This window comes from Haliotis asinina, chromosome 5 (genome assembly GCF_037392515.1).
Source record: "Haliotis asinina isolate JCU_RB_2024 chromosome 5, JCU_Hal_asi_v2, whole genome shotgun sequence".
NCBI lineage: Eukaryota > Metazoa > Mollusca > Gastropoda > Lepetellida > Haliotidae > Haliotis > Haliotis asinina.
Window position 1 is genome coordinate 13,150,719 of NC_090284.1, and position 13,452 is coordinate 13,164,170.

Consider the following 13,452-nt stretch of genomic DNA (forward strand, 5'->3'; position numbering starts at 1 on the left):
CGGTGAAAACGAACACCGTTCTGTTACGTTGTCTGTCGTGATACATATGAGTGAGTATGGTTGTACGCCACTTTTGGGTGGCACTAGAAATGGACTTCACACATTGTACCACGTGGGGAAAAGAACCCGGGCCTTCGGTGTGACAAGCGAACGCTTTATCCACTAGTCTACCCCAACCTCACGTGATACATATGAAACAGCGTGCTTATCAGCAGTGTCTTTTGGTTATTAAATGAAACAAGTAAATCATCGTTGAAAAAACTAGAAACTTTACAAACTGATATATAATAAGATAAGATATATAGACAATGTTAGTCACTAAAATTCAGTTTTATTGTAAATGAAATGTACATGTTATTTTTCATGATTATATGTCTTTATGTAAAGCGAATGTCGAATAGCTCAACCAATTTCTCGCAGAAGTTCTTTAAGTCTCGCCACAGGATCCTTGCTTTCATCCAGTCTTATGTAAGATGTGCGACAAAGCTCCTGATTGTTGGCTAAGAATTCCTTGAGATCATCCAATGGTTTCCTGTCGTCTGCTGTCAAACAGTTCAACACGGGAATATCAGGTCCTGGTGGAATTCTTTTCAATGCACTATCCAGGATTTCAATAGCAGCGCCCTCTACTGTTTCCATGTCCAGGGAAACAGCTTGTGTCAGTGTGGTCTTTGGACCATCCCGTTTTACCTTTTGTACGGTGGCATAGTTAGGTACAGTATCTGCTTCAGCACTATGTGATGATCTCTCAGTCTCCTGGAGTTTGGCCCCCGCATGTTGGTAACTATCCAGTGTCGAGTAACCAATGGCCATGTCGTCTGCTTCAAAGGATGCCGTCTGTTTCGCTCGTTCTTCTTCTGCTGCTGCTTCTTTAGCCTTGTTGATCATATACAGAGAATTTTCACGGAATTTTGTTTCCGTAGAGTTTAAACTTCCATTTCTCGTCCTCGGAACCAAGTCAGCGACTTCCGCATACATGTTTGATGAAGACGATAACACCCTTTCTGGTGGGCCACCAGACGGTAGGCAGTCTGCTACATCGGCGTACAATGCAGACGCTGTGCCGCTGGCGTTACCAGTCTGATTTGTAGCCATGGACGGAGCCGACTCGTCGTCGATGACGATCTCCTCATAGCCAGCGTCGGGAACAGCGCGTCTGGCGAACAAAAAATAATTTAATTCAATCGTAAATTTTAAATGACATCATGATAGAAACCCCATGTACAAATGAATTCGTATGTACATTTCCTTGGCATTGGCAGATCATAGTTCACTTTAGTTCAGATAAGAAGTACGAAAGAGCGACATGGTGACTAACGCGGTGGCAGGTATCGGCGTTTCTAAACATTAACTATAGTGTTTGCCACAAATATGGCAGTAATTCCCGACGCAGAAGAACAATGAAGCATTGATAACATTTACCTTGGAAATAAGGTCTAGGTCACCAAAACTGACTGGTGTCTGCGTAATCTCCCAAAGTAGGCAGTCACCAAATTTGAAAATATTGGGTATAATAGTTATGAGATATCGCGTTAACAAGAATCTGAAAAGTGGCCAAAGTGTCCTGGTGACTTTGAAAATAAGTTCAAGGGCACCCAAACTGACTGGTGTTTGCTTAACAAGAATCGGCACGTACGGACGTACGGATATGTAGACGTACGTACAGACGCCGCTGAATACATAGTTCCACGTTGCGGAAATATGTACCGCCGGGGGTTCGTTTAACTCCGCACTCGACAATATTCCAGCTGTATGGCAGTCTGTAAATAATCGAGTATGCAGACAATCCAGTGATCAACATCATAAGCATCGATCTTCGCAATCGTCGGCGGTAGAAGTGTCCAGTAATGGCTACAGGGCACAATGACAAACGTATATACAGAGTTACCCTGTTGTACTAATGTATTATGTTTACAAGCCTGGAATCCCTCAGCCAATTGTGATATATGTCACATCTGATCAAGAAGGGGATGCCGTGCAACATCTGCTTAATGTTGACACTATGTGTATGGGAATGTATAGGTGTCAAACAGTACTATGATGTGAGGACGTTTTGTAACATATTGTCGATGTACCCACCTTCTACCGGAAGACGCCCTGTCCTTGTGAATCATGGCCTGCTGCAGATGGCGTACCCAGTTGCTGCACTCTTCAGCCGACGCTGCAGTCTAAACACGTGACAGGCGATTTAATGACATCACAATTGTATGTATTCAAGTCGAAATGAAATTTAACATGGACATCTATTAAAAACATGTAACAATGAAGAAACGGACATGAGGGTTTCAAGCAGTACATGTCTTCATACCGACGAAGTCGTTAGTCCTATTTCTTGAAGCAGCACGAGACGATCCGGGTTGGAAATAATAGTAAATGCCGACTAAAGGGGTGGTCTGGATCGCTTATTTGGTTGATAATCATGCTGATTATTGGGGCGTACAACTAAACTCACTCACTATACTAGAGTCCGCGGTCAAACAATTTCTTACTGATAGGCTAGTACGCTACAGTTCTTTGAAACAGCCCGTGAAAATTACATGGTGAGTTTACACCTAGTTACCCCTTGCAACTATGCTCGTGGGTGCATAAAAGAGGCTTGTGCAGTCATTCTCCCCTGCAGTGAGTGAGCGCGTGAATGTGGTTTAAGCAATATTCCAGCAATATGACGAACGAGGGACACAGGCTTCACACATTGTAACCATGTGAGGAATCCCAGGGTCTTCAACGTGACAAGCGATAGCTTTATCCACAAGGCTACCCCACCGCCCCTAGCGGAAAAAAGTTCCGAAAGCATAACACCGTACATAGGAAGTGGAGGTGTGTATCTGTCGAAGCATAGGTGTCATTGATCATGTTATCCTGGAGGTGAAAATATAGGTGACCTACAAACAACAGCGTCCTTTGCTTCTTGGTGATGATTTCAAACTGTGTACCCTGCTTGCCTCCACTGGACTTCCTGACCATCTGGGCTTCGTTCAGCATCAGTGAATCCACGATTGACGACCTCTGAAACACCCAGCAGTGCATAGTAATGGGTGAGTTTACTTTTTCGCCGCTTTTATAATTTAGTTTTACGCCACAGTCAGCAATATATCAGCTAAATTGCGGTGGTCTGTAATTAATCGAATTTGATCCAGTGATCAACAGCATGAGCATCGAGTTACGCAACTGGCACACGATGACATGTGTGAAGCAGGTCCGACCCTGTTAGTCGTCTCTTACGACAAGCATGTGTTACTGAAGACCATCTCTAACCCCGATCTGCAGCGTTATGGAACATGATGGTACAGCATGGCGCTACAAACACAACACAACATAATGACAGAACATGAGGGTACAGCATGGCGGCACAAACACAACACAACATAATGACAGAACATGATGATACAGCATGGCGCTACAAACACAACACAACATAATGACAGAACATGATCTTACAATGTGTTAACACAGCGTTAATGCAAAAATATGGCGATACGTCATGACTCCAAGACATGATAGCACGACATGGCAACGCAGCATGATTGCACATTTCAACTCAGCATGAATGCACAACATGACTGCAAAACATAACATAACTGCACAACACAGCATGAATGAACAACACAACGTGACTGAACATTTCATCACAGAATGACTGCGCAACACAGTATGAATGCACATTTCAACACAGCATGAATGTACAACACAGCATGAATGCATACACATCATAACTGCATACACAGCATGACAGCACAACACAGCATGACTGAAGATAATTTCAACACAGAACAGCTTCACAACACAGAATGAATGCACATTTCAACACAGAACTGCTTCACAACACAGCATGAATTCACATTTCAACACAGCATGAATGCACAACATGACAACATAACATGAAGTCCTGCACTATATGTCGATATATCATGACGCTACAGCTACAACATGACAAGTTGACAACATCATGTTTACACAGTATTCTGGCACAGCATTACACACTGCCATCAGGCCTTATTTCACTATAAATTTATGATTATGAGTTTAACATATCACTTGTTTCACTTATTAAAACAAGAGTCATCAGAAGATGACATATCCCCCAGGCCCCCCAATATTTGAAAGGACAAATCATCTGACGGTTACTTGATGTTTTCTTAGATTAAGTTTGAATCGTTTCCACGGAAGTCATGAAAAATACAAATGCATTATATCTGTAAACAGCAAAAGGCACCATTTCAAGATCTGTCTCAAATATCTGCCAAGATCTGCTGAATGATATGAAATGGTTTTCGAGTTGTGCTTTGGAAACGAAGCCTATCTCTCCATTTTGAAACTAAGTCAGAATTGTTTCAGTGGAAACCGGCAAAAATAAAAATGCCAAAACACTGTAAATAGCAAAAGGCATCACTTTGTGGTCTGCCTCAAATATCTGCCAAGTTTTGCTGTAAGATATTAAATAGTTTTCGAATCGTGCTCCGGAAACGAAGCCCATCCCTCCATTTTGAGATTAAGTCAGAATTGTTTCTATGGAAACTGGGGAAATGATAAATCACAAAACCTGTAAAGAGCAAAAGGCACCACGTTGGGATCTGCCATACATATCTACCTAGTTTTGCTGACAGATATTGCAAAGTTTTTTAGATGTGCTCCGGAAACGAAACACACCTCTCACTTTTGAGACAAAGTCCGATACGGTTCCATGGAAACCGAGAACATGATAAGTCACAAAAACCTGTACATAGCAAAAGGCACCATTTTAGGTTCTGATTGATATATCTACCAAGTTTTGCAGAGAAATATTGAACGGGTTTTAGCTCTGCTCCGAAAACCAATATTCCAGCTGTTCACGGCGGGTAACACCGGAAATCGGCTTCATGTGCTGTACCCTTGTGGGGAATCAAACCCGGGCCTTCAGCGTGGCGAGCCTCGGAACACTTTAACAACTAGGCTACAGCCCCCAGATGACACGAGGCCTTACGACATTGTGTTCGGCGAAGGTCGAGGCTACTTTAAACAAAGCAACAAAGTCGAAGAAAACTCCTTCAATACTTGTTACACAATCAAAGAAGAAAATTATTCAGGTTGTAGCTTCTGCTAACACTAAATTGTCTCCAACAAGATGCAATGGGTGGAACCCCTTGAACGCCCGCTTGGCTCCGCCAAAGCGAAAAAAAAAAATCTTCAATGTGCTTTTAAAGGTCACATATCCTCTAATAGGGTACAAATGCAAAATTACTTGCTGACATCGTTATAAATGAAACCCCGTCATTAAAACTGCTCATTTCGAAAATGCCAAAACACTGTAAATAGCAAAAGGCATCACTTTGTGGTCTGCCTCAAATATCTGCCAAGTTTTGCTGTAAGATATTAAATAGTTTTCGAATCGTGCTCCGGAAACGAAGCCCATCCCTCCATTTTGAGATTAAGTCAGAATTGTTTCTATGGAAACTGGGGAAATGATAAATCACAAAACCTGTAAAGAGCAAAAGGCACCACGTTGGGATCTGCCATACATATCTACCTAGTTTTGCTGACAGATATTGCAAAGTTTTTTAGATGTGCTCCGGAAACGAAACACACCTCTCACTTTTGAGACAAAGTCCGATACGGTTCCATGGAAACCGAGAACATGATAAGTCACAAAAACCTGTACATAGCAAAAGGCACCATTTTAGGTTCTGATTGATATATCTACCAAGTTTTGCAGAGAAATATTGAACGGGTTTTAGCTCTGCTCCGAAAACGACGCCCACCCCATCAATAGACTAGCAACAAAATGTTCCATGGAGAAACACAAAAAATAAAAATGCCAAAAATCTGTAAATAGATGATTATATCTATCAAGTTTGGTCTAAAAATTTTGAACGGTTTCTGAGTTATGCTCCGGAAACAAAATGATTACGGACGGGTGGACGGCCAGACGAGGTGTCGACTATATCCCCCCGCATTACATGCCTGGGGGATAAAAACTAATACAAGCATGTTTTTCAGAAATTATAAAATGTATTACATACTTGGATATATACAAGTATACAAGTATTTACTATTTCGAGACATAAGGAAGTGGTGTCGAAATGTACCAAATAAACTTTATCAGTGACCTACATTAATTGATATCTCATTCCGATCTTAGCACATGACTATTTCACACATATACACATACATCTACATGCACACACGCAAATCCATACTCAAAAAGACTGCAAAATTCTTAAACGTGAATTTGACCTCACTTAATATGTAGATAAAGCTTGCAACTTCGCAGAAGGCAGGTGGATTTTCGTTGTTTACACAATGTGAAATAGGTGTGTAACTGATACTCGCTGATTCACAATACCACAAGCCCACGTGACAGCCATACTCCCCCAGCAGAGTATCGTCTCACCTTGGAGTCCTTGCAGTACTGCAGGCACCCCTCCCGCAGCGAACACCAGAACCGCGACTTGCCCAGGAATCGCTGAAACAGTCATTCAGTCATCTTGTGTATGGTTGCAGATAAACAACATTACAGTGTAGCATGTTTCTAACACTGGGTATCTATTTGTGTGCCACCGAGTATTGGTATCTGTCGAGACGTGTCAGTGTCACACTAAACATCTTAATTGCAGTATCTTCATGGAACACAGGGTACGAAGAATGTATAACGTCACAGGGAACACCTTGCTTTGGTATTACGTTATATTACCAATATTCCAGCTGTTCACGGCGGGTAACACCGGAAATCGGCTTCATGTGCTGTACCCTTGTGGGGAATCAAACCCGGGCCTTCAGCGTGGCGAGCCTCGGAACACTTTAACAACTAGGCTACAGCCCCCAGATGACACGAGGCCTTACGACATTGTGTTCGGCGAAGGTCGAGGCTACTTTAAACAAAGCAACAAAGTCGAAGAAAACTCCTTCAATACTTGTTACACAATCAAAGAAGAAAATTATTCAGGTTGTAGCTTCTGCTAACACTAAATTGTCTCCAACAAGATGCAATGGGTGGAACCCCTTGAACGCCCGCTTGGCTCCGCCAAAGCGAAAAAAAAAAATCTTCAATGTGCTTTTAAAGGTCACATATACTCTAATAGGGTACAAATGCAAAATTACTTGCTGACATCGTTATAAATGAAACCCCGTCATTAAAACTGCTCATTTCGATCTTTAATTACCTTAAATCGACCTTTTTGTCAACAGTGCACAATTCCCAACCGCAAACGAAATTTCAACTAATCAGAGCGGCGCGTCTCCGTGACGTAATAGTGGGTATAGAAATGAGGGTCTGTGCAGTATTCATCTATATTTCAGGGGTTGAGCTATTTCGCTTACAGGTTTGTACAAACCTGAAATCGTGAAAGCTGTTGAGAAAAATGAAAGCTACATGTTCTCACAATCATATCATTCAGTTTTGTCTCCTGCTTTGCCTACTTTTCGAGTTACAACGCTTGTTTTCATAGACGATTCTGTCAAATCACTTGGTGTCGCTAGGTTGTAGTCCGTGTTGGGTGGTATAAACCTACACGTTATTTGTCATCATTCACTTGATGCTCAGTTAATGAATTTATAACAGGTATAATTAGTGGTAACGCCACTTAGATTACCCGACAAAGGCCCCCATTTGGCATTTCTTTTGTCTGGATCGATTAATGAATCTTCTTTGAATCTAATGATCGATCTCTTGATGAACCGATAATTAGTTTTATGGGGATTTAAATGAGGAATTTGTCAAAAGGTAGTGTTTATGTATGTATATTTACTCATCTATACTGAATACTCTCTGTCGTGTCTGTGTCTATGTAAAACAACACCCTTCTTTCAAAGGATTAACCGCCAATACATTGATAGATTGCTCATTATTGGCTAACTAAATAACTTTTTAAAACGAATGACGCACATTATGCAGTTAGTTGCCAGGTGTGCTATCTTGGGTGACCAATGAAACTATACAGCAATGTGAAAAACCTGAAACGATACATCACGTTTTCGTATATATTAGACTGTTAAAAGACACATCACTTAGGAAATCTGCAGATGAATTATATATCACTTGTTTTTGTGGATATTGATGGATACATTTCTCGAAGAAGGTAATAGCCTGACATTGCTCGTATAACTTTAATTTTAATATTTGCATTTTTGTTTTTAATAAGTTGTCGTAGCTTTAAACAGAATCATTGTTTTCGTCGTTTAGTGTAATGATGCAGACGACATACATTAGGGCGTGCGTGCGAAATATGATTCATATAGGAAAATTATGAAATGGCTACATATTACATTCCTGTTATCCATTCGCAGATCGCTTCTTTTTATTAAGTTTCAAAATGCATACAAGTATGATTATAAAGTAATTAGTATTATTAGACCAAGTATAAAGACGTATATTGACAAGTGTCTACATACTGGTGAGTGAACGTTACAAACCAAGTAAATTTAGCAGTATTTTCACTTCGACCCCGACCTCGCTTAGGTCATGTTTGTTACAGGTTGTGTCATGCAAACTCCTTTTGGTAATGATTCAAATACATATTTATGTAGTTTCGATTTTGTAACTTGATGAGAACAAACTATACATAATCTCATTAATTCAAATGGATTTGACTTCACGATTTTCCAAAATGGCGGCGCCCTGTCTTGGGATGAATGCTATTTAAGTTTGTTTTCACCGACTTACAAAGGGACAATTACTTTCTACTGGTAGTAAAATATGTATTTTATTGATGGGCAATAAGATTTTGCATGACATTGCTTAAAACATAACAATTTCACTCTTGGAAGTGAGGTGGAGGTCAATATAACATTGCTTGCAGTATAAATGTCACTTCGACCCCCACATTGCTTCCTTGGAAGAAGTCCTTATGTTAAAAGTTGTGTCATGCAAAATCCTTTAGGCCATAATTCAAATGCATATTTAACTACCAGTAAAGAGTAGTTTTGATTTTCTAGCTTGATGAGAACAAATCATAATCTCAATAATTCTAACGGACTTTAGCCCGTGACTTCAAAAATCAAAAATGGCGGCGCCCTGTCTGAGGATGAATGCTATTTAAGTTTGTTTTCACCGACTTACAAAATCAAAATTACTTGCTAGTGGTAGTAAAATATGTATTTTATTGATGGACATTAGGATTTTACATGACATTGCTTGTAACACAACAATTTCACTCTTGGAATCGGTCAATATAAGGGGTCAATATAATATTACTTACGATAATATTGTCACTTCAACCTCGTTTCCGAGGAAGAAAGCAATATATCCATGCAAAATCCATTTGGTCAGCAGTGTGTAGTAAGCAGTCTTGATTTTATAAACTCGATGAAACTTAACTCCTTTTTCTATCCTGGAAGCGTGGTTGGGGGCGGACCATCCGATTTAGAGTAATACCACAGGCTTCCACAAAGCTCACTTCGCACACACTAACAACCAATTTAAGCACAAACTACGGAGTCTGGTGGAAATCTGTGCATAGTGACACCATCACCCGACCCCAAGGAACAATTGACGGCAACACAACAATTCGGCATGTCTTTGGTGACGTCGAGAAATCAGCAAAATGACGAGCTTCCTACACATTTTCTACACACGTTCCTTCTACTATGTCGTCACTGTTGGGCTCTGGCGACGGAGTTACGTAACCTGTCTCCGGTTTCGTTTGCGGGCGAGAGAGAAGCAGACGGCTTTTAAGCAATTTTTAAGCGCTTGGTATTAATTTACCACAAGTTTTTTTTTTAAAAAAAGTGGTGTTTCGTTTATGACTAACCCAAAGTCTTTCATGTGCAGTGATAAAAAGAGTACCAAAAAATTGAGTTTAGTGGTCCTTTAAGTGATTTTCAAACGGGGGTTCGAACCTCCTGAAACTCCCCAATGGGTCCGCCCATGGGTGTACACCGTTAACTCACGGTGTAGTGATCCCATTGTAAAATGCGTGTGTAGGTATTAAATATTCACTCTCGTTGTTCGTGTCACTATATCCCTGTAATCGGGTCGTCCTCACATACTGACATACTCGTGTCCATGGTTGGCTTCACATAACCTACTTTTGTGACTAAGGCTGTACACAAAAGCTACGTTCTACTGTGTTGTTTATTCATGGACATAAATGTAAAACGGTCACAACAATAAATCTTCAACAAATATATGTCCGCCATATGATTTGGCTAAGCGTTACTCCACTTCCTATAATTTAGTATATGACCTTTCCTGTCAACATACTTACGGCAGACTCGAGCACACTTACCGACACGCCACTGCTCTGTTTTTCCAGGTAACCTTCCATTATAGGCGAGTCCAGGGACGCCATTTCTACCTGTACACAACACCAACGACCTGATATTTGTCAACTACGTATAAGTTCCTGCCCACGGTTGTGCATGTGGGTTTACTGGTGGGGTCACGTGACTGAGCGTAGCTTCCTGGTTGTGTCACGAACGGATGACTTATCAGTGTGTAGTGCAGTGAACGTACACCAAGCTATCACTGATAAGATCTGGGCATGCTGACTTCTAATACCACTTCATCACAGCCCGCCATGGGCACTGTCGCAGAACAATTGACAAGTTCAGGATTAGGTTTTAAAACACGAATAGGTATTCGTATCTGATGTATCGATGACACATCTACTAAATCAACAGCATGTCGATTTAGGTTTCTTGTGACTGCCAGTAAAACTGTAGACATAACAGGTTATGTTCTAAACTAATCGCATCTTTTGAAGCTGAGGACTGTCTAACCAGTTTAAGACGTTTCTGGGTATACTTTATTAAACTATAAATGTAATATATATAATTATTACAGTCAATGTCTACAATCTGGCAATGTGCACAATTTCTACAATCAGGCAATGTGTACAATGACTGAATTAATCAGTCAATGTGTACATTACCTAACGAGCTCAGTCTATGTGTACATTGCCTAAAATTTTCAGGCATTGTGTACATTGACTGATTAATTAGCCCAGTTATTGTACACGTTGACTGATTGTTTAACTGGGATCATCCAGATGACGATGTTTATTCGTTAGGGCACTGTGGCCTCTCATGAAGGTATATAAAGGAGATTAGTTGAGGAGAAAGTGATGAGAATACTGGGAGTACAGTTGTAGATACATAAGAAGTAGTTTCCGAAATAATAACACAACGCGGATCTTCGGATATATATATAATTTTCACGCTGTTTTTTGTTTAGTCAGCTGTTGGGATTGAGCGGATTTCCCTTCAGCTAATCAATGTTCTTCGTGTCGCGGAAGATTGAATAATGCTCAACATACCGATAACAAGCAAGGAAGTGATGGATTCTGTCCTTAACTTGTGAAATAACAAAGATCTTCCTTGGCATCGATGTCATTGCTGTAATAAATATCCGTTTACATTTTTTTAAATGAAAGGGTCACAGTGATCACATTTTGCCTTGTCGGGAGTACTGAAAGAAAGGAAGAAGAACTCGATGAGTGCATTTGAAGATTTAAGAAAAGGATCCGATACAGGTCATCAGGCTACTGACAAAACATTCATCGGAATATTACGTGTATTTTGCAATGGAAAGATTACGAAGTTATTATCATCACTATCGTTGTAATAGTGTGTGCAGATGAGGACGCAATACTGTTGGCGCCAAAGAAGAAAGGGAACTTCACATTGTATGATATCTGGGGAACTTGACCTCCCATGGGGGTCAAATTGAAATGTTTTTTTCAGCTGGAATTCTGACTAGATAGAATCTAATCTATCTTTCAGTTAGGTATAATTTCACATTCTTTAATTGTTTAATGAAAGACAGACATAAATGGATCACATGCGTGAAACGGTATATTTGACTTTTTTTCAAAAGCCAAAACTCAGCACCCGTTAGAAAAATATCTATGTTATGTAAAATAATGACAAAGTTTAAAGCAGGGAAGAATGTCTCATGGATATTTATGAATACATTTTCAGCTGCGTTCTAAACCTGGGGCTAGATTTTCGAAGTTCTCTTAGCGTTAATATTTTTGTAAGTTAATGTTAATATACTCAAGGTAAAATTTGAAGCAACACCCGTATTTTGAGACAAGACCTATTTCTACATGTTTCTATGAGTATGACAATTAACGTGTACTAGTCTAAAATGATTTTCCAATACATGTTTAGTCATCTTGTTCCCTACTTCAGTGATAAAACTGTGTGTTGAAAATAATCGAGATCATTTATTCCATTTTAGAAAGATAACGTCAAATCAACAAAAAAAGTGATGTCTCAAAAGTATGCACACTTTGTTAGGGAAATGTCATCCTGGTTGAGGTAATCAACGTGAGGATTGGCATGCAAAAACGGCTGGAGAGTGTTCTCGATGATGTCACGACCATACTTCTCTGCATTCACCGTGCCTTGGATGACTTTGATGTCTACTTTCTGGTCATGGCAGAAGGCTGTCCACAGCATGACGGACCCACCACCTCCAGCTACTGTTGTCAGTATGTTTTGAGCGTTAAGTGCTGTGTTGGGAAGACGTCTGACCCGTATGCTGCCGTCAGCAACGTACAGATTGAACGTCGACTCGTCAGACCAAATGACACGTCGCCATGTGCGCAAATACCAGTTTAGTCGTGCCTGTGCCCAAACCAGACGAAGACGCATGTGATTATCGGTCAGTCGGGGTCGTTTCAAGGGACGACGAGCTCGTAAACCAGCGGCTACAAGACGTTTGTTAACCAACTCCCGCGACACATTTACTCCTGTTGTTTGCTGCCACCACTGACGGAGTCGATTGGCTGACAAGAACGGTTCCTGACGTGTCATACGAATTAAACGTCTATCATCCCTCAAATTGGTCTTTTTGACACGACTTCTTCCAGCGGCGACCTTGACTTCCGGTTGTAAAGTAACTTGCTTACAACGCTATGGCAAACACGTCTTGCAATCTGACGTAGGGACATGCCACTTTGTCTCATGCCCATGATCTGCCATTTGATAGCCTCAGTTAACTGATTACTGCCATTTCAATGAATATCAAACCTTCTCACTACTACCCTCGAAGCTGTTTTTTCAGAGATACGACCGTGCACGCATTTTCTCTGTATGCACGTGAAAACCACTCAGTGCATGTGCATATGGCTTATTCCCTAAGACAGCCAAATTACCAACCCTTGTCACACTGCTACTATAACATTGTATATATTACACTGTTACTACTTATATCAAATCAATTCAGGTGTTGCTTCAAATTTTACCATCAGTATATGTAGCACTTAGACTATCTTAGCGAGAATTTCGAAAGTCTTGCCCTGATCTTAAAGATGTTGATCGTGGCGTGATATAAGTTGTCTTGATAAAGTGTGACAGTAAGTAACAAACACCGTTTAGCAACAAATATCTCACTGCATGTTTCATTACAGATACCCGAGACAAGGTCTCAAGTTCAAGTATGTCGCATGCAAACACTGAACTGAACTTAGAGAAACTTTTTTTTACCTTTAGACGAGGATATGCCGAGACTCAGTCATCCTTTCTAGGAAAGAG

General features: G+C 40.5%; 1 protein-coding gene across 1 annotated transcript; it reads right to left on the bottom strand.

Moving 5' to 3' along the window:
- Positions 1–307: 307 nt before the first annotated feature.
- Positions 308–10,387, bottom strand: LOC137284180 (uncharacterized). Its single transcript, XM_067815901.1, has 5 exons — positions 10,200–10,387; positions 6,368–6,439; positions 2,887–3,006; positions 2,080–2,168; positions 308–1,156 (listed from the first exon to the last, which is right to left on the bottom strand). The coding sequence occupies exons 1-5, from the start codon at positions 10,260–10,262 to the stop codon at positions 403–405; spliced, it is 1,098 nt and encodes a 365-aa protein (XP_067672002.1). The 5' UTR covers positions 10,263–10,387; the 3' UTR covers positions 308–402.
- Positions 10,388–13,452: the final 3,065 nt, after the last annotated feature.

Coding starts and splice junctions, on each gene's coding strand:
- LOC137284180 (XM_067815901.1), bottom strand. CDS start 10,262: ATGGCGTCCCTGGACTCGCCTATAATGGAAGGTTACCTGGAAAAACAG. Junction 2,169..2,886: donor AGCAAAGGACGCTGTTGTTT/GTAGGTCACCTA, acceptor TCACGTGTTTAG/ACTGCAGCGTCGGCTGAAGA. Junction 1,157..2,079: donor AGGGCGTCTTCCGGTAGAAG/GTGGGTACATCG, acceptor TTTGTTCGCCAG/ACGCGCTGTTCCCGACGCTG.